Source organism: Ranitomeya imitator, chromosome 8 (assembly GCF_032444005.1).
Source record: "Ranitomeya imitator isolate aRanImi1 chromosome 8, aRanImi1.pri, whole genome shotgun sequence".
NCBI classification, from domain to species: Eukaryota; Metazoa; Chordata; class Amphibia; order Anura; family Dendrobatidae; genus Ranitomeya; species Ranitomeya imitator.
In genome coordinates, this window is record NC_091289.1 from 99,167,491 (window position 1) to 99,193,109 (window position 25,619).

Consider the following 25,619-nt stretch of genomic DNA (forward strand, 5'->3'; position numbering starts at 1 on the left):
GACTTTTCCTGACACAGGCTCCAAAAAAGTTTGTGGGCGGAGATTCTGAGGCCAAATGAAGGCCGAAAGCAGACCCTAACCTCTCCTCCCCCGGCGTCCGCCCAATAGTAGAAGGAGCGGAACCGCCGGAAGATGACACAGCGAGGAGGGCGGGGCTTCCGCCTGAGGCCTAGCGCCCCAGAAACCGGGGGCTAAATTGACCAGCGTCCATCCGCAGATAGGGAGGGCGGATGCGGCGGGCCTAACCTTTCGGAGCCCGCCCGAACTTACTGGAGTGGGGCCGGAGATATGGCTAGAGAGCCGCAGATCCAGAAGCCTGGAGCAGGTGAAGCGCTGCAGCAGGAGCCCTCCCAGCCCCATGATCCAAGGTTAGCAGGGGGGCTATAATTCAGGATGGTGCAGGCACCCTAACTCCACCATCCCTTCAGGAGGTGAGGAGAGGGACCATCTGCCTCCTTCCATCACCGCAGTCTCAGCATTGGTGATGCAGTGAGGGCTGCACAGACTCCCATACGCACCAGTACAGCCTAGGGTTTCACTACCTTAGGGTGGTCAGGGCTGAGTCCGGCATAGTGTCCCACGTTGCGGGAGAGGATACGTGGAGGCAACACTCCACGTGCTCGCCCGTTGATGGTTTGGGGAGATTGGACCCCTTTAAAAGGGTCTGTCACCCCTGTCTCATCTTCACGGTAAAAAAAAAAAAATCTGGGGAAAACCCAGAGATGTGCCTCCTACGGACACTAAGCATGAACTGGTTAGCTGAGTGCCAGCAGGAAAGTGTATACTGCTGGGGAGGAGCGAACTTTTTTTGTATCACTTAGTGTCAGCCTCCTATTGGCAGCAGCATACACCCACGGTCTGTGTCCCCCAATGAGGCGAAGGAGAAAAGAACGCTGGCCACCTCTCCCTGCTGTGAGCATCACTGCCGTGCAGTCCTACCAGGACCACCGTAACGCCTCCAGGAACTCCGCACCGACCGAGGTAGGAGACCCCCTCGCTACCTGAGTCAGCTGGCCGGCCGGCCTGTGATCCATTCTTCTGTAGGATCCAGTCCCTATAGGAACAGGAAACCAACTGATACGTGGGAGAGGTACCGCCCTTTTGTATCTGTAGGTTTCCTGTTCCTGAAGGGCGGATCCCCTCTCTCGTGGTGCTGTCATGGGAGTCCGAATAAATAAAGATTACACAACAACCACAAGAAGGATCTCATCAACCAAGGTATCATTGTAATCAGTATAGCGGCGCCGACCTGACACTGTCAGTAGGTTACTGTGCACAATCCTGCTGACAGGTTTCCTTTAAATTGTTAAACAGCAGTAACCAGAGCTTGCTCCTATGCACATTCCAGTTGTACTATTATGTCATATATAGGAAAGGAGTTATTTTATTTTTAACTACCGTAGTTTTATTTTTAATTATTTTGCTTTACATTTTTTAATCTCTTGTCCTGGTATCAGAACTGGATACTGCTGTTATAAACTAGATATACACGGGTCTGACGAAACATGGCAAGCATTGCATTACAGCAGTACAGGGATGACTGGGTCTGACAGTGGAGCAGTTTCTGGCTATTCTAGAGACATGAACAAAACAGGGCTAGTTCCTTGCCCGTGGGCCAAAGGCTGGGAACTGCAATCTGATCTGGAGACACCATGCAGCAGAAACTTTACATTTCTCAGGGTGAGGGATCGCAAACATACAGTAGGGCCAAAGACTAGCAGATCCCTAGATGTTGGCTATTTTTGTTACTTGATCCAAAGAGGTTAAAACACAAAAAGATATGGGTATGGATCATGTCTTTTAGATTGTATGAATGTGTTTCGGTTATGCTTTATCAAGTGTAAAAATTGCCCTGGTAGAGAAAAGGCTAAATACCCGGCACTGAGGTAGTGTCTGATCCTGGACGCGGCAACACAGTGTCAGCCGTGATATACTCCTGTGCCAGAAATGTACGGAAATCCCTTGAGATTTAACAATAGATCAATACTTGCCTGTCACCATTTTTAGGACAATAATAGGACAATTATTCAGCTACATTTTAACACATTTTACTAAATGAATTAATGATGGAAAGCTCTTCTCTATATCCAAGACAATCCATAGAAATAAACCCACAATTTCAAAATGTGCCATGTGCCATAGGAATAGGAAATAGGAAAAAAATGTATTTCATAAAATGAGGATCAGTCCGTATTTACGATAGCTAAACTACAAATCAGCCAGTATGAATGGGCTAACAGATCTACTTAGAGGATAGAAAACTAAGTTTACCTGTCCATCCAGTACTCCTAAAAGAGCATCGCCCATCCACTGCACTGGCTCCACAAAAAATGAAGTGCACTTTGTAGGGTCTGAAACTTTTAACGGTGCCAGTCTTTTATGAGCAAATGCGGTCGCTCCGTCACCTAATGCATGGTTCAAGATACTTCCGGCTCTGAACAAGGAACGTCTGAATGAACAGAAAAGAAAAGTGATGCAGAAAGACACAAGTAATGCTGTAACCATTCCTAAATACAGAAGACAAAAGAAAGAACGTACAAGAGGCTGTCCTGGGAGATCCAATGTATGGGAAATGCAGATTACAGTAATTACAGCCCCAATCTCAGCTCCAGCTCATTCCACTTTTGGGACTGTTCAAAACAGAAAAGGCGCTCCCCTTCCAGTGTGCGGTTACCACGGGCTCTGTCCAAGAGCCAGCCCAGCCCCCTTCCCATTTCTGAATCAGCCATGATGGAAAAGGGCGCTGAAATGGCTATTGAACAAGGTCACACTAGAGATTTTCCAGCAACGTAAAAATAATCCTTGGTGCATGTTTGAGCAGTGCATAATCTGCAGAACCTCCAACGTAGGATATGCGCCACTAATCACATTGTGGACCTATCCTGTGAACAGCCTTAACATCCAGTACTGACCAGCCCACAGGCTCAGATTTAACATTCACCCTATACTGATCAGTATGGCTGGACTTGGACAAAAAAGCAGCCCCGTCACACAGACCCCGCATATAAATATTCTATTCTCCATGAAAACACCACAGAATAATAAATCCGTGCAATGAGCAGCAAACTTTACTTTATTTTATGCCACCTTCATTCTGATGGAACCCCCAATCGAAATCCTTAATATCACGGTAAGCTACGGTCATAGCTGGAGTAAGGTCCAAAGTAACCCTTTCTGCTCCATCTTAATGAATGTTGTGGGGATTTTATTTGAATCCTGTTTTTGGAGGATTAGGTGGAACATCTACTGCAGTGCATAGAGCACAGCATACATGTGAACCTAGAGTCCGGCAGCTCATGTGGCTCCAACATGAGTCTGCACTTATCACTGGCACCGTGTCACTCACATCACGCCCCTGCCTACATACCCTGCCCACCCCTACGTTATGGCAAGGTTTGTGCTCACATCAATATTGGTGGAGGAAGATACCTATCCTGACTTAGGGTTCACTGGAGAGTTTAGTTGGTCTGTGTGCAGACTGCGTAGACAGCACATAGGCCCATGATAACGGTGTCCCAATGCACGTGGACAATGTTCCGTGCATGGATATAAATTGCAGTATTACAGACCAGAGCAATGCATGCAAAGAAGACAGCTCTGGCACCCATCTGCAATGCCAACACACACAGAGCTGAACACAGAGCCAGTCACATCAGTAATTCGTGTTCATGACTTGCCGATTTCCAAACCTGCTGTCTGAACCACATTCTGCTGTACACATCCATGCGACACATCCTAGTGCTGCCCGTTATTTCTCAGGCAGCACACAGACCCATAGAGGGTCACTGGTCCATACAAAAAATCGTTTTAAAAATGGGTTCAGGGCTCAGTATGAGACTTGGAGCATATCCTATTCTCATCTGTTTTGCCGATGAAACTCAGGCATTAAAGTCTATTAGGATCCGTGAGTTCAGACTGTCTACAGGTACAGGGAAAAAATAGAAAAAAAGGGATAAGAAAAAACAAACGTTCAGACGGTCTACGGCTATGGGGAAAAAAAAAACTAAAGCAACTAGAAACACCTGAGAAAAAAAAATGTATCGTCTTCTCTGTGATGGTAACACACAGGGATGTGACCGCAGCCTAATGTGGACCCATCCTGCAGAGCAGAAACGTTCTGCAGCAAGGACATACTAATTAGTGAATGATTTCATAGAACTTTTCATCACTTTTTTACCTGGCTAACTGGCTACACCATGATAAAGTGGCTGAAGATCTGAATGAAACAGATTTGATATTTTTTACTTTTCATCGCTACTGTGGAGATAGCAGCGTGTAAAGTGTAGCTGGTAGTTTACCCCACAACAAATGGGGCATCAGCAGAGCGTTTCTTCTCTGGGGATGATTATTATTTCCTCTGCAAGACATTGCCTAATCATAAGTAGGCAACATCTTAGGCCTCCTTCACAGGCCCGTGTTTGCAGTACATAAGGCATCTGTTTACTCCACACGTACCCATTACAACCTATGGTGCTGCAACACGGATGACAAAGGCGAATACAAGTCTATGGGTCCGTGTAAAGCATGTACAGAATATGGATGACATCTGTGTGCTGAACGCGTTTAGCACTGCAAAGTATAGGAGAAGCTTTGGCGCTGATTTCTGTTAATACTCGTAATATTCACAGCACTATTACAGTAAAGGGATGTGGTGCCCAAGTAGGGTATTCAGCACGGAGCAAATGCAGTTGAAGAAACTTGGCACTCACTAATAAAGCATAAAGAAAAAATTCCATTTATTATGCATCCAACAAAATATATCATTGTTAAACGTTTTCGGTCCTGACATGGACCTGGTAAATTTACAGAAATTCTATTTCCCAGTGTAGTTGCCCTGTCATCTAGTGGTTCTTAAACAAGGACTCCGGCTGCCTGGATGCCATGTGGGAGAGAGGAGGAACCCGGTGCAGGCGATCTACGTGGCTGGGGATGCACAATAAATCGAACTCTTTCTTCATACTCTATTTTCTTCGTGAGTGCCAAGTTTCTTCATCTGCAATTGATTTTTCTTAAGCCATACTGGAAAAAAACAGATGGCACAACAATCAAAAACGCCGACGGGACACACCGATCCAAAACACTGATGGGACCGGTACCATTTTTACAGTTATTATACGGACAGGTGAAGGGGCCTTACAGGGGGGGGGAAAAGAAACCGCCTCCAGAGAAGCTTAGAACGGTCTTTCTCACAGCGATCTGGTTAGACTGATGTATCAATCCAGGTGACGCGGAGATCTCACTGCCAGCACTTACTGTCTACAAGTGAAGTCAGAGCAGAACTGCGCCGTAATGCCTTTATATACACCAGTCTGCAGATATCCCCGGCATCAAGGATTAATGCCTGGACAGGATCTAGATGTAGAGCAATGTATGTGACATGCTGCAGCATTCTTCCGGGAAGTAATGACATTATGGATGACATGACAGCACAGGGAGACTATAACCAGATCACAGGGAGACTATAGGCAGATCACAGGGAGACTATAGGCAGATCACAGGGAGACTATAGCCAGATCCCAGGGAGACTATAACCAGATCACAGGGAGACTATAACCAGATCACAGGGAGACTATAGCCAGATCACAGGGAGACTATAGCCAGATCACAGGGAGTCTATAACCAGATCACGGGGAGACTATAACCAGATCACAGGGAGACTATAACCAGATCACGGGGAGACTATAGCCAGATCACAGGGAGACTATAGGCAGATCACGGGGAGACTATAGCCAGATCACAGGGAGACTATAACCAGATCACAGGGAGACTATAACCAGATCACGGGGAGACTATAGCCAGATCACAGGGAGACTATAACCAGATCACAGGGAGATTATAGCCAGATCACAGGGAGACTATAGGCAGATCACAGGGAGACTATAACCAGATCACAGGGAGACTATAGGCAGATCACAGGGAGACTATAGCCAGATCACAGGGAAAAAGCCAATTGTAAGCTTGGGGGAAGCTTCATCTGCCCTGTATAACGCTGCCTGATTAGGAATGGGCAACATCATACAGAGAAAACTGAAAATGTCCCCAGAGAAGAATAGATAACCATGTAATACAAGGATGCATTGCTTGTTATTTTACGTATATGTAACAAATATAAAAATTACCTGCATTTTCTGCATCTGAATTGGATTTCTTTACTTTGACCCAAAGAGGCTGGATCTGAGGCAAATACTTCATGTGGAACTTTCTGTAACTCTTAAAGAAAATCAGAGAATTGCTGTTACAAAGTTACAAAATAAAAATCGAAATAAACATTTTCCAAAGTTTAACCCCTTAATGACAGCAAGTATATGATTTTTTTGACAGTCATGAAAGTGTCTTATTTCTCAGTGACACCTTTTTGTAGCACTGAGGAATATCTATATACCATCCCCAGAAGAGCAAAAATGCGGAGGCCGTCAGCCGACAGGGGAGGACTACAACATACAGACGTACCAGACGATCGAGGCGAAAGGATGACCACCAGGTCCCAGGTAAGTCTACAAACCTGGTAATTAATATCTCTAGTTACCTTCTCTCCCCTGCAGAGTTATCACTTCTACAGAAAGGGCTATCCTTTTGCCCAACCCCCAGTTGGGATGATTTTCAACTGGAGAGGGAACTACAGCGCTTTTTTCGAACAGTTAGACTTAAGACTCATTTTGGAACAAAGGATGATACCAACAACAACGCTACAGTATTGCAAGGAACAACCTCTATCCCGGTGGTATCTATTTCATCACTGGGTCTACGGAATCCCAGCAACTACCAACCACCACGTTCTTACCACGCCACAGAGACCTTTATTGAGCTAGTGGATCGAGAGGTTAAGCAACTCTCGCACCAACAAAAACTGGGTTTGTTTCCAACACACCCTAACCTAGCACCAAGTGAGAAAAGGGCACTAAAGTCAATGACTGAGAATAAGGGGATTATCAAAAAGCCAGCGGACAAGGGTGGGGCGACTGTAGTCATGGACCGACATACTTATTGCCAGGAAATCCATAGACAATTGTCAGATACTGAGACCTACCAAGCCATACCAAGGGATCCCACTTTTGATATTGACCGAAAGATTAAACATATAGTTAAATCATATCTTGACCGGAATATCATAGACCACAAAACAGCCACTTTTCTGTCACACCCTCATTCGATCACACTTGTGTTTTATATCCTACCAAAGATACACAAATCACTCATCAACCCGCCAGGGAGACCAATTGTAGCTTCAACGGAGTCCATCCTCTCGCCCCTATCTGTCTTCCTGGAAAAGATACTAACTCCTCTAGTTAGGAAAACCAAGTCCTTTCTATTAGACACCGGACACTTCCTAACCATCCTCAAACAACTTGGGTCAGTCCCCCCGGACAGTTTACTAGTAACTTTTTACGTTAATAGCCTCTATATATCGATCTCACACGACAAGGGGATTGAGGCTACCAAATCACTACTAGAGGAATCCAATCACACACCAGATACGGTCCAACTTTGCCTGGACCTCCTGAGTTTGGTTCTCTATGAAAACTATTTCCTATATGAAGACACGTTCTATAATCAACAACGGGGTACCGCGATGGGGTCTAACATGGCACCGGCCTATGCTAACGCTTTTATGAACCATTTTGAGGTTAGACATGTCTTTACTAATCCATTATTCCAACAAAATGCTATTTGCTATCACAGGTTCATAGATGACATATTCCTCATCTGGAAAGGCACGACCACTACTCTTGACACATTTTTTACATTCCTTAACTCCATTTACTATGAATTGAAGTTTACCATTCACCATGATAACAACTCCGTACCTTTTCTTGATACATTAGTAGTCAAAGATTCAATGGGCAATCTCCAGACTGACTTATTCTGTAAACCTACGGATTGCAACAGTATACTGCACTATACTAGTTGCCATCCCAAGAGTACAAAAAATAGCATACCTCGTTCACAATTCCATAGGGTTACACGAATTGTTTCTGAAACGACCACAGCTACTACCAGACTTGAAACAATGGCACAAAAATTTCAAGAACGCAGCTATCCATCTAACTTAATAGCCAAAGAAAGAATCCGAGCCCTTACTCCATCTTCACCGCCTCCACGTAAGCAACAGAATGAAAGGGTGCCGTTTGTGCATACATACCATCCCCTTATGCCTAAAGTCCACTCTATTATTAGGAAACACTGGCCACTCTTAGCCCGGGCCTATCCCAATATTGAATCATTCAATAACCCCACATTAATGTGCACCAAGAGGGCAGCCAATCTGAGAGACAAACTGGTACGAGCGGACATAGGCAGCGCTCAACCAACAGTCACACAGAGACTATTGGGTACGAGACGTAATGGTACATTTCCCTGCCTCAGTTGTGCTTCCTGCTCTAACGTCATAAAATCAGAAAATATTGTGCATCCCAGAACTGGTAAATCCTACCCCATAAAAGGATATTATACCTGCAATTCTAACTTTGTTGTGTACCTGGTGAAATGCCCATGTGGCCTCCTATATGTAGGAGAGACCACACAACATATAAAAGACAGGATATCCAGTCACAAATCCACCATAAGATGCAGCAAGACCTGGCTCCCCCTACCAGACCATTTCTTAAAAAATCACCATTCGATAGCACAACTCAAATTTCAAGTAATAGAGCAAATAGACCGCCCTAGGCGTGGGGGCGATCGTGTGAGGACCCTTAAACAAAGGGAGAGTTATTGGATCCACACCCTGGATACGTTAGAACCCAGGGGTCTTAATAGGGAAATCAATTGGCTAATATAATACTAACCATTCTTCCTTTTTACTCCTTTTTTAGACACGCTGATGCCATTCGGTTCTAGGTGAGTGTCTACTCCTGGCTCCCCGGGTTCTATTTTTTCTGTTTTATTTTATTTTATTTTGATTTTTATTTTATTTTTTCATTTTATTTTTTCTATTTTTTCTTTTTCATTTTTTCTGTTCCATTTTATTTTTATTTTTATTTTCACTTTTGCCTACATATGCATTCATATAATCGTTTTTCCCCCCCCCCCTTGCAATTTTATTTTATTTTTATTTATTTCATTATTTTCCGTTTTTTCCATCCAGGCTTATTGTATTTTGTATTTTTTTATTTTTTTTTTTTAATTTTTATATTTATTTTTATTTCCTTTTGTTCACTATTTTCCAATTTAAATCTCCTATTTTCATTTTATTTGTCTGCATTACTTTATTCTATATCCGGTAGGATGGTATATCCCTCAGCCCTCCAAGCTCCTCAAGATATAGATAGGGACATGAATAATTTCCTGCCTCCTTCTATTAGTAGCCATGACTTATCCCTGGGACGCGTGATAGCACATCCATATAGGACGCTACATCCTGACACACCCCCTCCCTGTGACAGCGCTATGCCACATCCTATTAAGGATTTCTCCCTCACACGCAGCGGCGCCAGGCAGATTCAGGGACATGCGCACAAGCGCACAAGAGGCGCTGCATGACGCACCTATCACTGGCCCCCTGCATTTAGCTTAGAGCGGCGCCATGAATCCACATGGAACGCCGGGGCATGCGCACACACACTGTTCCAGGGTGCATTACATCACTTCCGGTCATCCATAGAGCGGCGATAGTACATAAGGGGCTCCACAGGACAGTAAACATGCCTCACATCAGGACACAGGAGCGCGATTCACCGGCCACTACAGGTACAATTATGCAGATCCCTCATTACTTCTGGAAGTAGGTGCCATACATTGTATCACACCTATTTGTTTGACTTTGATCCCTATAGGGTTATATGCCATTACAAACAACAGCAAGACGCGGATGCGCCGCTGTTACCACAGTCCAAGGTAATGATCGTTCACCCTCCCTGGGACACTCCTATATAAATAACCGTTTCTCACTGGATCAACCTATGATATTTCAGGTTTTCCCTGGAAACACTATACCCAGAAGGCTGCATGCACTTTACCTATTACCTATAGTACATAAATCATTACGGCCGGAGGAGGTAATTACCTTTTACCATGATCATGGGGCTTTATATATTTTATCTAATCTACTTTATTTTCTATATCATATTACCACTATACATATAACTTTCCAGATTGTACCGAAAGGCGAACCAGCCCCTAAACTAAATAACAATCATCAGCAGGACACTGAAACATCACCATTGGTCTTTATTAAGGTAACCACCTTGTCCAATCTCTTTGGGATTCTATTACCCACTATTACTCACAGTTGTATGTGACTTTACAGGTCACATCTAGAGACAGATCAATCTCGAGGCTGCACTTAAATATCAAAAGACTATACCTGGTAATTTACCTTCCTAGATACATATACTTGACCTTGACCTATGATATTCACCACCGGATATTAATTTTATTTTATTTATATAATTATCATTTTCCATAGCCCCCGGATATTACAGGGACATCATTTCTGTTCTAAGAACTATTCACGTAGCCTGGACTAAGGTAATAATCCTACTTGATGAGATTGAAGTTCTCGTGAGATACTATGTCACTTGACAGACTCCCTCTACAGTGTTCACCAGAGCCCAGCCTCATAGTATTAATAGTTTACAGATGGGGAGCACTTACTAAAAAATCAAACTATAATGTATATATTGTATCATATATTTGTCTGTTGTATTGTATTTGTTAATAATCTATGTTTATTATCGATGTTTAGATTTGTATATATCGCTTTATATTCACAGTGCGACCACAAGAATAAGACCCGGGAAGGGTCGAAACGTCGGAAATCATATTGAGTCGCATTCACAATTTTTGTAATAATTCTGATTTGATCTGATATATCTGAATGATTGTTCTTTTGCACAAAATAAATTAGCAAATTTCAAAAAATTGAATTTCTGTATAAGATATTCCACATAGGGAGTGCGGTGGATCCTATTACAATACTTGTTATAGACCCTATGGTCTGTCACACCAGCACCCCGACTCAATTATAGAGTGCAGGCCAATATATTTGTATTTATAAGCCGACATCCTGCTGCATCGGCCATGATCAGTGTTTATACTGATGGTGACAGCTTAACCCACCAGATGGAGCTATCAATAGTGACAGGCCAAGTAATGGCCTTAGTGTCTTCCAGCCACAGTGACCTGCGATACCTTCCTACAAGCTGGACGAAACAGGCCGCATGTGTGTAACAATGACAGGTCTGATGGCCTGCAAACCACACCATTCGCAGTGTAATAGACCAGTGGCCAGATCACTGAACTTGTCAGTGGGACCAAGTAAAGTAAAAGTTCAATAATTTTTGTAAAAGTATACAAAAAAAATAAAAATTGTGAAAAACTGTTTTTTCCCTAAAAACAGTTATGTAAAAACATTCGCATAATTGGTATTGCTGTGACCAAAAAGATCTGAACAATAAAACAATCACATTATTTATCCTGTACATTGAAAGTAATAAACATATAAGCAAAAACAAAGACTAAGATGTAACTTGTTAATCTTACTAATACACATAAAATGGTGTAAAAAGCGATCAAAAAAGTAATTTGTAATAAAAGAAAATACTAGAATAGCTTAGTCAGCATACAAATAAAAAGGATCAGTTGTTTTATTTTTTTTCCATGGACGAGAAAAAAGGGCCAAGATTTTTGATCAGTTTCGGTAAAGTGTTCTCACACTTTGGGCCACATTTCATCAGTTTTTCTAGGATGGGAATAAAAAGATTCTCCATCTTTGCCAATCAGTCCGTGAAAAACAGAAAGCACTTGGGTGGCATCTGAGTGATTTCTTCATGGCTCCATAAACTTGCATTGCCAATTGTGATCTGACACTTGGATCAATATCGGACATGTCTCCACAATTTTACACAGAGCGCTTGGTCCAACAAAAAGGTAGTGAACAGCCTCAGTCTACTACATAGTTCCATCCACTACTATAGGATTGATCCATGAAAATTATGGATAGAACTTGTAAATAAATACAGACCTCTGAATGAGACCCTTTGCACTTCGAAAAATATTTTTTTTTTAAAAACCTACTTTAAGTGTGCAAAAGTAACAAAACATAAATAACCTTTATAGACATGGTATCGAAACTGACCCGAAGAACAGAACTGTCTTTATTTTTTTTATTACACAAGGAAAGGAATAAATAAAAACAATTCACCAATTGCAGGCTTTGTTTATTTTAGGTTTGAAAATTGTGACTAAAAGGCAATAAAAAAAAAAATGATGTGCTCCAAAATGGTAACAATGAAAACTCCAACTCCTCTATCCCCCCAAAAAAGCACACAAACAGCGCCATCGGTCAAAAAATAAAAAAAAGTAATAGCTTTCAGAATATGATGGCAGTTTTTTTTTTGTTTTTAAATAAAAAATAATTTTTAACTTGCAAAATTAGCCAACATTAAGAAATCTATGTAAATGGGGGCCCAAGGTTGAAGACATTAAATAAAGGGGTGGCTTATGGTGACAAGTGGGGACATAATTACTGTATGGGCCAATCAAGGGACATGATTATTGCTGCAATTTAATTTACTTTCGAGGATACTGTCTTCCATGGGGGGAACAAAAGGGAGTCCTGTTGCTGTACAGTGGCACTATGTCGCTTTTTTTCCTTCATCTGACAGTGTAGAAGTCTGGGAAAAAGTGGGGAAGGTGCTTTGGAAGCGAGCAGCCATAGATACTGTATTTTTCGGATTACAAGACGCACTGGACCATAAGACACTCCCCAAATTTTCAGAAGGAAAATGGAGAAAAAGAAAAGTTAATGCGTCAAATGGCGGTCCCTCTTACAGTCCTGAATTCAGCTTACCGGGAAGGGGGTGGGGGGGGGAGAATCGGCAGCGCTGGTGGAGCGGAGTCACAAGGGGTGTCTGGTGATCTGGCGATATGACCCAGACTGGTTCGCAGGTTTGGCGGTGCGGGGGGCTACAGCGACATTTTGTGAAAGCTCAAAGTCCCCGCACTTCTATTGCCTTAATGCGGTGGCCTCCAGGAAATTGGCTGCCGGAGGCGGCACATGCGTAGATTGAGATTTCAGGATCTCAGGAGCCAGCTGCCATTTTCCGGGAGGCCACCGCATCGAGGCAATAGAAGTGCGGGGGCTTTGGGCTTTCACAAAATGTCTCCGGCGCCCCCAGCACCACTGAGCACCGCCGAACCAGCCTGGGATGGGAGCGAGATCATCGCCATACAGCATCGGACCACCGGAAGAATCGCCCGACTCCTGCTGCCACCACGCTAACTGTAAGTACATACCGACTATAAGACGCACCACTGTTTTCCCCAAAACTTTTTTGGGAAAAAAGTGCGTCTTATAGTGGTCACTGTAAGACGCACTATACTATATGCACAAGAGCTCTGTATATACTGTAATGTCATTACCTGTACACTAAAACGATATACAGAACTCCTGTGTATACGGTCACTGGTGGTAATATTAGTGTTATTAGTATGATGATTTTTTTATTTTTTTTATTTATTAATGATCAGTATTGGAGTTTCCGTTCACTATGTGGTGGTAATATGTGATCTGGTCATGGTGTGGTTGTCATATGAGGTCTGGTCATGGTGTGACTGTATTAATTCCCTGTATGTGGTATTAATCAGTCACTATGTGGTCTGGTCATGGTGTGGTGGAATTTGTTCCTTGTATGTGGTATTATTTGGTCACTATGAAGTGGTAATATGTAGTCTGGTCGTGGTGTGACTATTTGATCCTTGTATGTGGTATTATTTAGTCACTATGTGGTGGTAATATGTGCTCTGGTCACGTTTTGGCGGTATTTGTTCCTTGTACGTGGTATTATTGGTCTTGGTATAGGGGATTGTGTTGTGTATGGAGTTCACCTGTTCTCTCTGATATCAATAAGGGGAAGATTATTGATTTCCAATAGAAGTTAAATACTTGGACATTTAACCCTTCCCTGTACAGTGACAAATACACAGTAGCAAATTGCACTTACAGGGGTTCTATGGTGAAAACAAGTAATCTGCAGTGTTTCTAGTATGAAAAAATGGTAATTAGACCTACTGGTAATTGTATTTCCAGGAATCCATCCTAAGCACCATGGAGAACGTCCTTCTTATCCATAGTGGGACAGGAATCCACGAAAATTTAAAAGGACCCTCCCCCTACCACCCTTCGGTGTTTTTCCTGTCCCACTGCAGATAGGAACGACGAGAGATCCATCTGTCCCATGCAGAGGATGAGGATCGGGGGGAATCGGCCTCTTCCTTCCCACCTCAAGAACTCTGCTAAGCTGACACCCGATTAGAGGGTCCCTCAGCAGCAACAGTGCAGCGCTGCTCCTGGTTACAGGGTCGCTTCCCCCTGGGGGGCTCTCGACCCTTGACGATGCCCCAGATGTACCTGAGCCCAGGGATGCCTCTGTGAAGTTACAGCATCAGCAAGCGGATTCTGGAGAAAAACGTGGGTGCCTTTGTCATCATGCTAGGACGCGGTCCGGGCCGGCGTGTGTGGCTGCGGGATCCAGGAGCACGGCTGCCGCGTGCTCTCGCTTCCGGGTCGCGGCCGGCAGTCACTTCGGGGCTGCGGCGCGCGTCACTTCCGGGACTGCGGCCGGCAGTGTGGGGCAGAGTCTCCTCCTCTTCTACACTTTGGAACGCCAGGAGGGTCCGGGGCAGGTCGCAGCGGCAGCGGATGGACTCCGCAAGGAGGCACCACATATATATATATATATATATATATATATATATATATAGGTAAAGAGTGTGCTACTATCCTGTCCTAACTTATGGAGCAGTATGGAGGATAACACTAAACCTGAGATGGTGCAGGAGAGCCAGGCACATGTAAGTTCCCAGTTAGGGGTTCCCCTCAGTAGGATACAGTTCCATGAGGCATCTAAATTTATGTATTAAAGGGGCTTTCCACCACGATGGAAAAGAATAAGAAGTCTGGAAAGTATAAGAAGTGCACCATTTGTGCCGTTAGGCTTAAGGACTCCTGGCAGAAATCTCTCTGCGAGACATGCACCAGTCGAATTGTGGGGGAGGAACAGTCTTCACTTATGACTAATATGAGGGCTATTGTCAGAGAAGAGGTGCAGGCCTCGATATCTGGCTTGGTATTCCCCCAGCCCGTGCAGTCAGACCCCCAAGGATCCAGAAAAAGACCGAGGGAATCAGATCTGTCATCTGAGGAGAGCTTTTCCGGATCAGATCTGGAAGAAGAAGAGTTAAGCAGAGATCTTCCAGAGAAAGGGAAGAGATATTTGTTCTCATCTGGGGACATAGATGAGCTCCTGGGGGCAGTAAGACAGACTGCAGATTGAGGAGCCCTCAACTACTCCAACAGTTCAGGACGAGATGTTTTGGGGGCTACGTTTTCAGACCTCAAAGGTCTTCCCAGTGAACTCCCACATTCGGTCTATGCTTTTAAGAGAATGGGAAGAGGTGGAAAAGAGACTATCTATTCCTAGAGACTTCAGGCTTCGCATGCAATTTGATCATGAGGAGATCAAGGACTGGGAGGATGTTCCCAAAATAGACATTCTGCTGGCCAAGGTGTCAAAAAGAACCGCCATTCCTTTTGAGGACTCCTTTAACCTGAAGGAGCCTATGGATCGCAAGGCGGATGGCCTTTTGAAGAGAGCCTGGGAGAGTTCAGCAGCGTTCGTCCGTACATATATAGCAGCAACATCTGTAGCGCGTGTTATGCATTTGTGGGTGAACGATTTGAAAGAACTGTATCAAAAAGCTTGGCACTCAATAATGCTTGTAGAAAATAAAGTCATTTATTTTACATCTGGACAAACAGATCAGCTGTAGCTCGTATCTTGCTAAACGTTTTCGGTCCTTTGTGGACCTTCCTCAGAGCAAGTTTATCTGGAGCGTAGGATCTGGACATTTAATCAGATGCATGAGTATGCTGACAATATATGTAGAGGCAAATTTCAGAGGCAGCGTGACTCCCTCAGCGTCTCAGCACGCCACCAGCGCTCCAGGCAACAGAACGTGCACAGTGTGGGCACATCGTATGCCCAAGCAGCTTACTCTGATCACAGTCACAGTCTCCATTACTGCCTCTGAAATTTGCCTCTACATATATTGTCAGCATACTCATGCATCTGATTAAATGTCCAGATCCTACGCTCCAGATAAACTTGCTCTGAGGAAGGTCCACAAAGGACCGAAAACGTTTAGCAAGATACGAGCTACAGGTGATCTGTTTGTCCAGATGTAAAATAAATGACTTTATTTTCTACAAGCATTATTGAGTGCCAAGCTTTTTGATACAGTTGATTTAAGGGGGGTGGAAACCCTACTTGAGCACCTCTACTCACAAATCTATAGAGTGCCGTGTATCTTGTTCTTGATTTGAAAGAACAGCTGTCAGTCAGAACCCCTAGAGAGTCTATCCTAAAATCTCTTCCCCCTACTAAAGCTGGCAACCGGCTTTCTAGCAGATGCTACCACAGAGTCTGTTAGATTCACAGCTAGGGGCCAGTCTTTATCCAATGCAGCCAGAAGAGCTATCTGGCTAAAGAACTGGTCGGGAGATATTCATTCTAAAAATAAGCTGTGCTTCATCCCTTTCTTAGGGGGTAGGGTCTTTGGCCCCATCCCTGATGACATACTAGAGAAGGCCTCAGATGAAAAGAAGGGGTTTCCAGAAGAGAAACGTAAAAAGTACCAGCCATTTCGCAGACCCTATTATAGTCAAAGATCAGACTATAGGGGGAAGGGAAAGCAATGGAGGTGGAGCTATTCCAAAGGGGGAGAAAGTAGGAACAAAAATAGTGATTCGTGTTTCTCAACATCAAGGTCTGGGTTCCGAAGGAAATGACGCCATCAGAGTAAACATAGTAAGGCCGAAAAAAGATATTTGTCCATCCAGTTCAGCCTATATTCCATCATAATAAATCCCCAGATCTACGTCCTTCTACAGAACCTAATAATTGTATGATACAATATTGTTCTGCTCCAGGAAGACATCCAGGCCTCTCTTGAACCCCTCGACTGAGTTCGCCATCACCACCTCCTCAGGCAAGCAATTCCAGATTCTTACCGCCCTAACAGTAAAGAATCCTCTTCTATGTTGGTGGAAAAACCTTCTCTCCTCCAGACGCAAAGAATGCCCTCTTGTGCCCGTCACCTTCCTTGGTATAAACAGATCCTCAGCGAGATATTTGTATTGTCCCCTTATATACTTATACATGGTTATTAGATCGCCCCTCAGTCGTCTTTTTTCTAGACTAAATAATCCTAATTTCGCTAATCTATCTGGGTATTGTAGTTCTCCCATCCCCTTTATTAATTTTGTTGCCCTCCTTTGTACTCTCTCTAGTTCCATTATATCCTTCCTGAGCACCGGTGCCCAAAACTGGACACAGTACTCCATGTGCGGTCTAACTAGGGATTTGTACAGAGGCAGTATAATGCTCTCATCATGTGTATCCAGACCTCTTTTAATACACCCCATGATCATGTTTGCCTTGGCAGCTGCTGCCTGGCACTGGCTGCTGCAGGTAAGTTTATCATTAACTAGGATCCCCAAGTCCTTCTCCCTGTCAGATTTACCCAGTGGTTTCCCGTTCAGGGTGTAATGGTGATATTGATTCCTTCTTCCCATGTGTATAACCTTACATTTATCATTGTTAAACCTCATCTGCCACCTTTCAGCCCAAGATTCCAACTTATCCAGATCCATCTGTAGCAGAATACTATCTTCTCTTATTAAGAGCAGTATTAACTGCTTTACATAGTTTTGTATCATCTGCAAATATCGATATTTTACTGTGTAAACCTTCTACCAGATCATTAATGAATATGTTGAAGAGAACAGGTCCCAATACCGACCCCTGGGGTACCCCACTGGTCACAGCGACCCAGTTAGAGACTATACCATTTATAACCACCCTCTGCTTTCTATCACTAAGCCAGTTACTAACCCATTTACACACATTTTCCCCCAGACCAAGCATTCTCATTTTGTGTACCAACCTCTTGTGCGGCACGGTATCAAACGCTTTGGAAAAATCGAGATATACCACGTCCAATGATTCACCGTGGTCCAGCCTATAGCTTACCTCTTCATAAAAACTGATTAGATTGGTTTGACAGGAGCGATTTCTCATAAACCCATGCTGATATGGAGTTAAACAGTTATTCTCATTGAGATAATCCAGAATAACATCCCTCAGAAACCCTTCAAATATTTTACCAACAATAGAGGTTAGACTTACTGGCCTATAATTTCCAGGTTCACTTTTAGAGCCCTTTTTGAATATTGGCACCACATTTGCTATGCGCCAGTAGCAAATGAGTAGGGGGATGGTGGCTGTCAAAATTCCAGGAAGAGTGGAAAAAAGTTTCTAGGAGTCCTTGGGTACTCCAGGTTATCTCCCAAGGGTACAGAAAAGAATTTGACGCCCTTCCCCCCAGAAAGATTCTTGTGTCCAACCCCCATCTCTTTTCAAGCTCCCCTATGTGGTCGGACATTCAGGACCTCCTACACGTGACAGCAATCTGTCCAGTACCTCCTCAGGAAATAGGAAGAAGACATTACTCGGGCCTCTTCTCCATAAAAAAGCCATCAGGGGAATTCAGAACAATATGCAAACAACAAGAGAAAAGAAATAAGCCAGCTCACCGATGACGATCACAGGTGTATGGATCTCCGTTGCAGGTAAACGAACAAGTCCTCCAGAGAAAAAAAAAAGGGATTGAGATCCAGCTCCTAAAATTCAGTAATTATTATTAGATTCCAAAGACGATAAAATCCACAAACATGGAATAACCAAACTCCCTCCAGGTGGGTGCCCCTGCACATGAAGGGCTATACGGCAACGCCTTTCGATCTGACGATCTTTTTCATAGCCATATCCTAATCTGGTTTAGCTGTCCTATATGAGGGAAATCCACCAACCAGATTGCCTAACTAGATCACATGGTACTTTTAGACAAATTATGATTAAAATCATTATACATACATCAAAATACAATAAAATAATCACTTCTTATTTGGCCATACTTATTTAACAATAATGTAACATAGTTTCATTACGTTTGTTAAGTCCCCCGGGGGATCGGGTATTCAGATGAAATATCCAGTAAGCTTCACGCGTGAGTAGACGCCTCCTGGAATCTCCGCCACGAAGAGGCACTTTAACCTGTTCGATGCCCTGAACCTGAAAGTTAATAGTGCTTCGTGCATGGTGAGTCACAAAGTGTCTGGAGACTGCTGACATGTTCCTATTCGAGCCCTGTATAGTATTTATATCATATAGATGTTCCCGAATGCGCGTCTTCAATTTTCTCTTTGTACATCCCACATAGGATAATTTACACTCTCTACAAGAATTAAAAGAAACTGTAGTCTGGAGAAGGATTTGAAAGGAGAGCTCGGACAAATAGAAAGGAAACTTAAAAATCGGGAATATCCCCAATGGACAATCAATCGGGCAAAGAAAATTGTAGAAAAAAAGGAACGTAAAGAGCTTATAACATCCAATAGCAATAGGAATTCGAATATGATAAAAAAAAAAACCCTATATATGCTTTCAATTTAGTCCTCAATTCAATAAAATCAAAAATATCATTCATAGACATTTACCAATTCTGTATGAGGACCCACAGCTATATGGTATATTGAACTCTGGTGTCAATGTGGTGTCAAGGAGAGCACCGACTATCGGAAATCAAATAGCCCCTAACATATTTTGCTCAGAGACAGTCAAATGTCCAAAAACATGGCTAAATTACCCGGGTTTTTATAAATGCGGTACAAATACTTGCAGTACGTGCAAATATGCCTTAGTAGCTAAAACGTTCCACAATGCAGAAGAAACAATTGGATTTAATATTAAACACTATATAAATTGTAATTCTACCAATATAGTATATAAAATTAATTGTAGAGAGTGTAAATTATCCTATGTGGGATGTACAAAGAGAAAATTGAAGACGCGCATTCGGGAACATCTATATGATATAAATACTATACAGGGCTCGAATAGGAACATGTCAGCAGTCTCCAGACACTTTGTGACTCACCATGCACGAAGCACTATTAACTTTCAGGTTCAGGGCATCGAACAGGTTAAAGTGCCTCTTCGCGGCAGAGATTCCAGGAGGCGTCTACTCACGGGTGAAGCTTACTGGATATTTCATCTGAATACCCGATTCCCCGGGGGACTTAACAAACGTAATGAAACTATGTTACATTATTGTTAAATAAGTATGGCCAAATAAGAAGTGATTATTTTATTGTATTTTGATGTATGTATAATGATTTTAATCATAATTTGTCTAAAAGTACCATGTGATCTAGTTAGGCAATCTGGTTGGTGGATTTCCCTCATATAGGACAGCTAAACCAGATTAGGATATGGCTATGAAAAAGATCGTCAGATCGAAACGCGTTGCCGTATAGCCCTTCATGTGCAGGGGCACCCACCGGGAGGGAGTTTGGTTATTCCATGTTTGTGGATTTTATCGTCTTTGGAATCTAATAATAATTACCGAATTTTAGGAGCTGGATCTCAATCCCTTTTTTTTTTCTCTGGAGGACTAATTCAGAACAATAATATACCTCAGACCCCTAAACAGATGGCTAGGGTACAAGAGGTTCAAAATGGAATCTATAAGGTCCACAACTCCCCTCTTAGGGAAAGAGGTGGTAATGTGCACTTTAGACTTAAAAAGTGCATATTACCACGTGCCAATTTTTTCAGATCACCAAAAGTATCTCAGATTTGCGGTGGAGAAAGAAGGAAGGGTCTACCACTATCAGTTTTGTTGCCTCCCATTTGGCTTAGCAACAGCACCCAGAATATTCACAAAGCTTATGGTAGAGGTAGTGGCTTATTTAAGAAATCAGAACGTCACGATAGTCCCTTATTTAGACGATTTCCTAATAGTGGCAGATTCTGTAAGTCAACTCAGAATCGACTGTCAATCAGTGGTCTCCACACTGCAGAAATTGGGATGGGTAGTGAACTAGTCAAAGTCAGACCTAGTACCCAAACCAAGAATAAGATTTCTAGGAGTCATCCTAGACTCAAGGGTGAGAAAATCTTTTCTTCCAGAAGAAAAGCTGACCGATTTGATAAAAAAGGTTTGCCAGCTCTCAAGAAGCCGGGTCTCCATCAGGAATGCGATGAAGATCCTCGGACTAATGACAGCCTGCATTCCTTGCGTCAACTGGAGCCAGTTTCATTCTCGGCAATTACAGCGGGCAGTTCTCACTTCCTGCATTTAAGAGTGTGCGGTGAATTTCTACTACTGAACTCACTTCCTGGGACAGAAGGCAGAGCTCACTAGACAAAGAGTTCCATCTATCCCATCAGGTCAGAAGATCCCTACATTGGTGGACTATTCCCAGAAATCTCCGAGTCGGGGATTCGTGGATCCAGTCTCCCGACGTCACAGTAACCACGGACGCAAGCCAGCAGGGATGGGGTGGACACGTCCAGGGAAGATATCAGGGACAGTGGAGTTCGGAAGACAGCACAAAAACCTCAAATCACAGAGAACTGCATGCAGTTTGGAAAGTCCTTTCTTCAGCGCAAGCTTTACTGAAGAACAAACACATAAAGATACTGTCAGAAAACACAACGACGGTAGCTTTCCTTCATCATCAGGGTGGTCCAAGACATCCAACATTGCAATATCTAGCAGATCAGATCTTCAGATGGGCAGAAAAATCTGTACTTTCAAAGTCGGCGGTACACCTGGAAGGTACAAAGAACCAGATTGCAGACTTCCTAAGCAGGAAAAAATTATCAGCAACGGAATGGGAGTTGAACAACGAAGTATTCAGCGAGCTGTGCCAGCGCTAGGGAACACTGGAGGTAGACCTATTCGTGGTCAGACGGAACGCAAAGGTCAGAACCTTCTATTCTCTGAACCTCCGAGAAAACCCAGCGGGACTAGATGCCCTTTCACAGTCATGGAGCAAGGGTCTGTTGTATTCATTCCCTCCTTTCCCACTGATTCCAAGGGTTCTCAGAAAGATATACGAGGACAGAGCTCGGGTCATTCTCGTGGTTCCGTTTTGGCCCAAGAGGAGCTGGTTTCCCTTACTGAAGAAGTTGTCGATAGAAGAACCCTTTCTCCTTCCAAAAAGAAGATACTTACTCCTCCAAGGTCTGGTTCTACATCAAAACCCAGAGAACCTCCAGTTATCGGCTTGGATCCTGAGCGCCAGATCCTGAAAACTAAGGGTCTCTCAGAGGGGGTTATTTTTATTCTTCAAGCAAGTAGAAAGCCAGTGACCTCCGTGATTTATTTAAAAATATGGAGAAAATTCTGCAGCTTTTGTGGAGACACGACAGCTGATGCTGACCAACCCGACATTCCCAAAATACTTGATTTTTTACAACAGGGATTTAGGAAAGGTCTTAGACCCAGTACTCTGAGGGTCCAAGTAGCAGCCCTTTGTGTATTCTATGATTCTTCCCTGGCTTCCCACCCTTGGATAGGCCGATTCTCCAGAGCAATTCAAAGGTTAAGACCCTTAATAAAAAAGACTGTCCCACCTTAGGATCTTAACTTGGTCCTTAACGAGTTGTGCAGACGACTATTTGATCTAGCAGAGGAGATAGAGATTGGTAATCTTTCACTCAAAACTGCCTTTCTTGTAACCATCACGTCAGCTAAGAGACTGGGGGAGCTTCAGGCCCTATCAATTCAATATCCCTATTTACAGGTGTTTGATGATAAACTGGTTTTGAGACTTCATTCAGCTTTTCTCCCTAAAGAAGTCTCAGATTCAAATATGAATCAGGAGGTGGTGCTTCCCTCATTTTGTCAGCTCCCTAAAAACCAGAAAGAGAGTTTCTACCATAACTTAGATGTTAGGGAGACAGTACTCAGATACTTGGAGGCAAATAGGGCCTGGAGACAGGATAGTAATTTGTTTGTCCTTTATAGGGGTTCAAATAAGGGAAGAAAGGCATCGAAATCAACTATTGTGAGATGGATCAGATCCACAATTAGCCTAGCCTATGAGGCACAGGGGAAGAGTCCCTCAGACAGTCTTAAAGCTCATTCATCTAGAGCTGTAGCCGCTTCATGGGCAGAGAAAGGGGGGGCTTTGGCAGAACAGATCTGTAGGGCTGCATCCTGGTCTAGTCTCAGTACCTTTTCTAAACATTGCAAAGTAGATGTAGTGTCATCTCAATTAGCATTTGGCAGGAAGGTGCTTCAGGCAGTAGTCCCACCCTAGGACCAAAATCTCCTTTGGTACTTCTCCATGGTGCTGTCAGGTGGTGACCTGGAAAACGGTAATTAGACCTACCGGTAAATGTATTTCCAGGAATCCATCCTGACAACACTGTTAGTTTCCTCCTTATTACAAGAACACTTCATACTTATGTGATGTAACATTTGTGTAACACTTGTGTGTGTTCAAATAAAATTCTCTTTTTTGCATCCATCCAGATGTGTTACTTCTGGAAAATCACTGAAGGGTGGTAGGGGGAGGGTCCTTTTAAACTCTTGTGGTTTCCTGTCCCACTATGGATAAGAAGGACGTCCTACATGGTGTTGTCAGGTGGTGACCTGGAAATATAAATTATAGCCAATGAGCAATTCAGAGTAGGGTATTAGTGCCGATTGCGTTTCTGGTCCCCGATGGGAAACTGCACCTATGTACACACATTCATATATTTAAAATACACACATATTTGTAGGTTATACACTACACAGGCAAATACACAGTACACTTCTATATACCCACATTAGATACACTGAAGCCACACTTTACAGCTACAGTTGAAACCAGAAGTTTACATACACTATATAAAAAGACACATATGATTTCATGTCAGATATTGAGGAAAAACATGCATAATAAACCTTTCCAGTTTTAGGTTAATTAGGATTACCATACTTACTAATATTTGCCACATGCCAGAATAATAAGATAGAAAATGTTTTAAGGCATTATTACCTACTGCAAAATCAGAAAAAAATACATAACCTAATAGTACTATGTCTTTAAACAATTCTGGACTATCCATATGATGATGTCATGTAGATTGTAAGCCCTCACGGGCGGGGTCCTCTCTCCTCCTGTACCAGTTGTGACTTGTATTGTTTAAGATTATTGTACTTGTTTTTATTATGTATGCCCCTCCTCACATGTGAAGCGCCATGGAATAAATGGCGCTTTAATAATAAATAATAATAATGTGTTTGGAAGCTTCTGAGTTACTTAGCAACATCTGAGTAAATTAGAGACACACCTGTAGATGTATTTTAATGCACACCTGAAACACACTGCGTCTTTGTGTAGCATCATGTCAAAGTCTCAAGAAATCAGCCAAGATTTCAGAAAGAGAATTGTGGACTTGCACAAATCTGGCTCATCCTTGGGCACAATTTCAAGATATCTGAAGGTGCCTCGTTCATCTGTACAAACAATTAAGGTACCGTCACACATAACGATATCGTTGCTTTTTGTGACGTAGCAACGATATCGTTAATGAAAAAATCGTTCTGTGTGACAGCGACCAATGATCAGGCCCCTGCTGGGAGATCGTTGGTCGCTGGGGAAAGTCCAGAACTTTATTTAGTCGCTGGATCTCCCGCTGACATCGCTGAATCGGCGTGTGTGACGCCGATCCAGCGATGTCTTCACTGGTAGTCAGGGTAAATATCGGGTTACTAAGCGCAGGGCCGCGCTTAGTAACCCGATATTTACCCTGGTTACCAGTGTAAATGTAAAAAAACAAACACTACATACTTACATTCCCGGTGTCTGGTCACGTCCCTCGCCTTCAGCTTCCCGCACTGACTGAGCGCCGGCCGGCCGTAAAGCACGCTGTGACGTCACCGCTGTGCTTTCCGGCCGGCGCTCAGTCAGTGCGGGAAGCTGAAGGCGAGGGACGTGACCAGACACCGGGAATGTAAGTATGTAGTGTTTGTTTTTTTACATTTACAACGGTAACCAGGGTAAACATCGGGTTACTAAGCGCGGCCCTGCGCTTAGTAACCCGATGTTTACCCTGGTTACCCGGGGACTTCGGGATCGTTGGTCGCTGGAGAGCTGTCTGTGTGACAGCGACCAAACAGCGACGCTGCAGCGATCGACATCGTTGTCGGTATCACTGCAGCGTCGCTTAGTTTCCTACTGTCACACTAGACGATATCGCTAGCGATCCGTGACGTTGCAGCGTCCTAGCTAGCGATATCGTCCAGTGTGACAGGCAGCAGCGATCAGGCCCCTGCTGTGCTGTCGCTGGTCGGGGAAGAAAGTCCAGAACTTTATTTCGTCGCTAGACTCCCCGTAGACATCGCTGAATCGGCGTGTGTGACACCGATTCAGCGATGTCTTCGCTGGTAACCAGGGTAAACATCGGGTAACTAAGCGCAGGGCCGCGCTTAGTAACCCGATGTTTACCCTGGTTACCATCCTAAAAGTAAAAAAACAAACACTACATACTTACCTACAGCCGTCTGTCCTCCAGCGCTGTGCTCTGCACTCCTCCTGCTCTGGCTGTGAGCGTCGGTCAGCCGGAATGCAGAGCGGTGACGTCACCGCTCTGCTTTCTGGCTGCCCGGCGCTCACAGCCAGACCAGAAAAGCAGAGCGCCGAGGACAGACGGCTGTAGGTAAGTATGTAGCGTTTGTTTTTTTACTTTTTAGGATGGTAACCAGGGTAAACATCG

The 25,619-nt window shown here is 43.6% G+C and overlaps 1 protein-coding gene across 4 annotated transcripts in view; it reads right to left on the reverse strand.

Moving 5' to 3' along the window:
* The window catches only part of DUSP12 (dual specificity phosphatase 12), a 99,833-nt gene that overhangs the window by 15,400 nt on the left and 58,814 nt on the right, over positions 1–25,619 (reverse strand). For all 4 annotated transcript variants that reach the window (XM_069737207.1, XM_069737206.1, XM_069737205.1 and 1 more), the window contains exons 5-6: positions 6,120–6,210; positions 2,272–2,449 (exon numbers count right to left, since the gene is read on the reverse strand). In XM_069737207.1, coding sequence (XP_069593308.1) covers positions 2,272–2,449; positions 6,120–6,210 — 269 coding nt within the window. The remainder of the gene's footprint in view (positions 1–2,271; positions 2,450–6,119; positions 6,211–25,619) is intronic.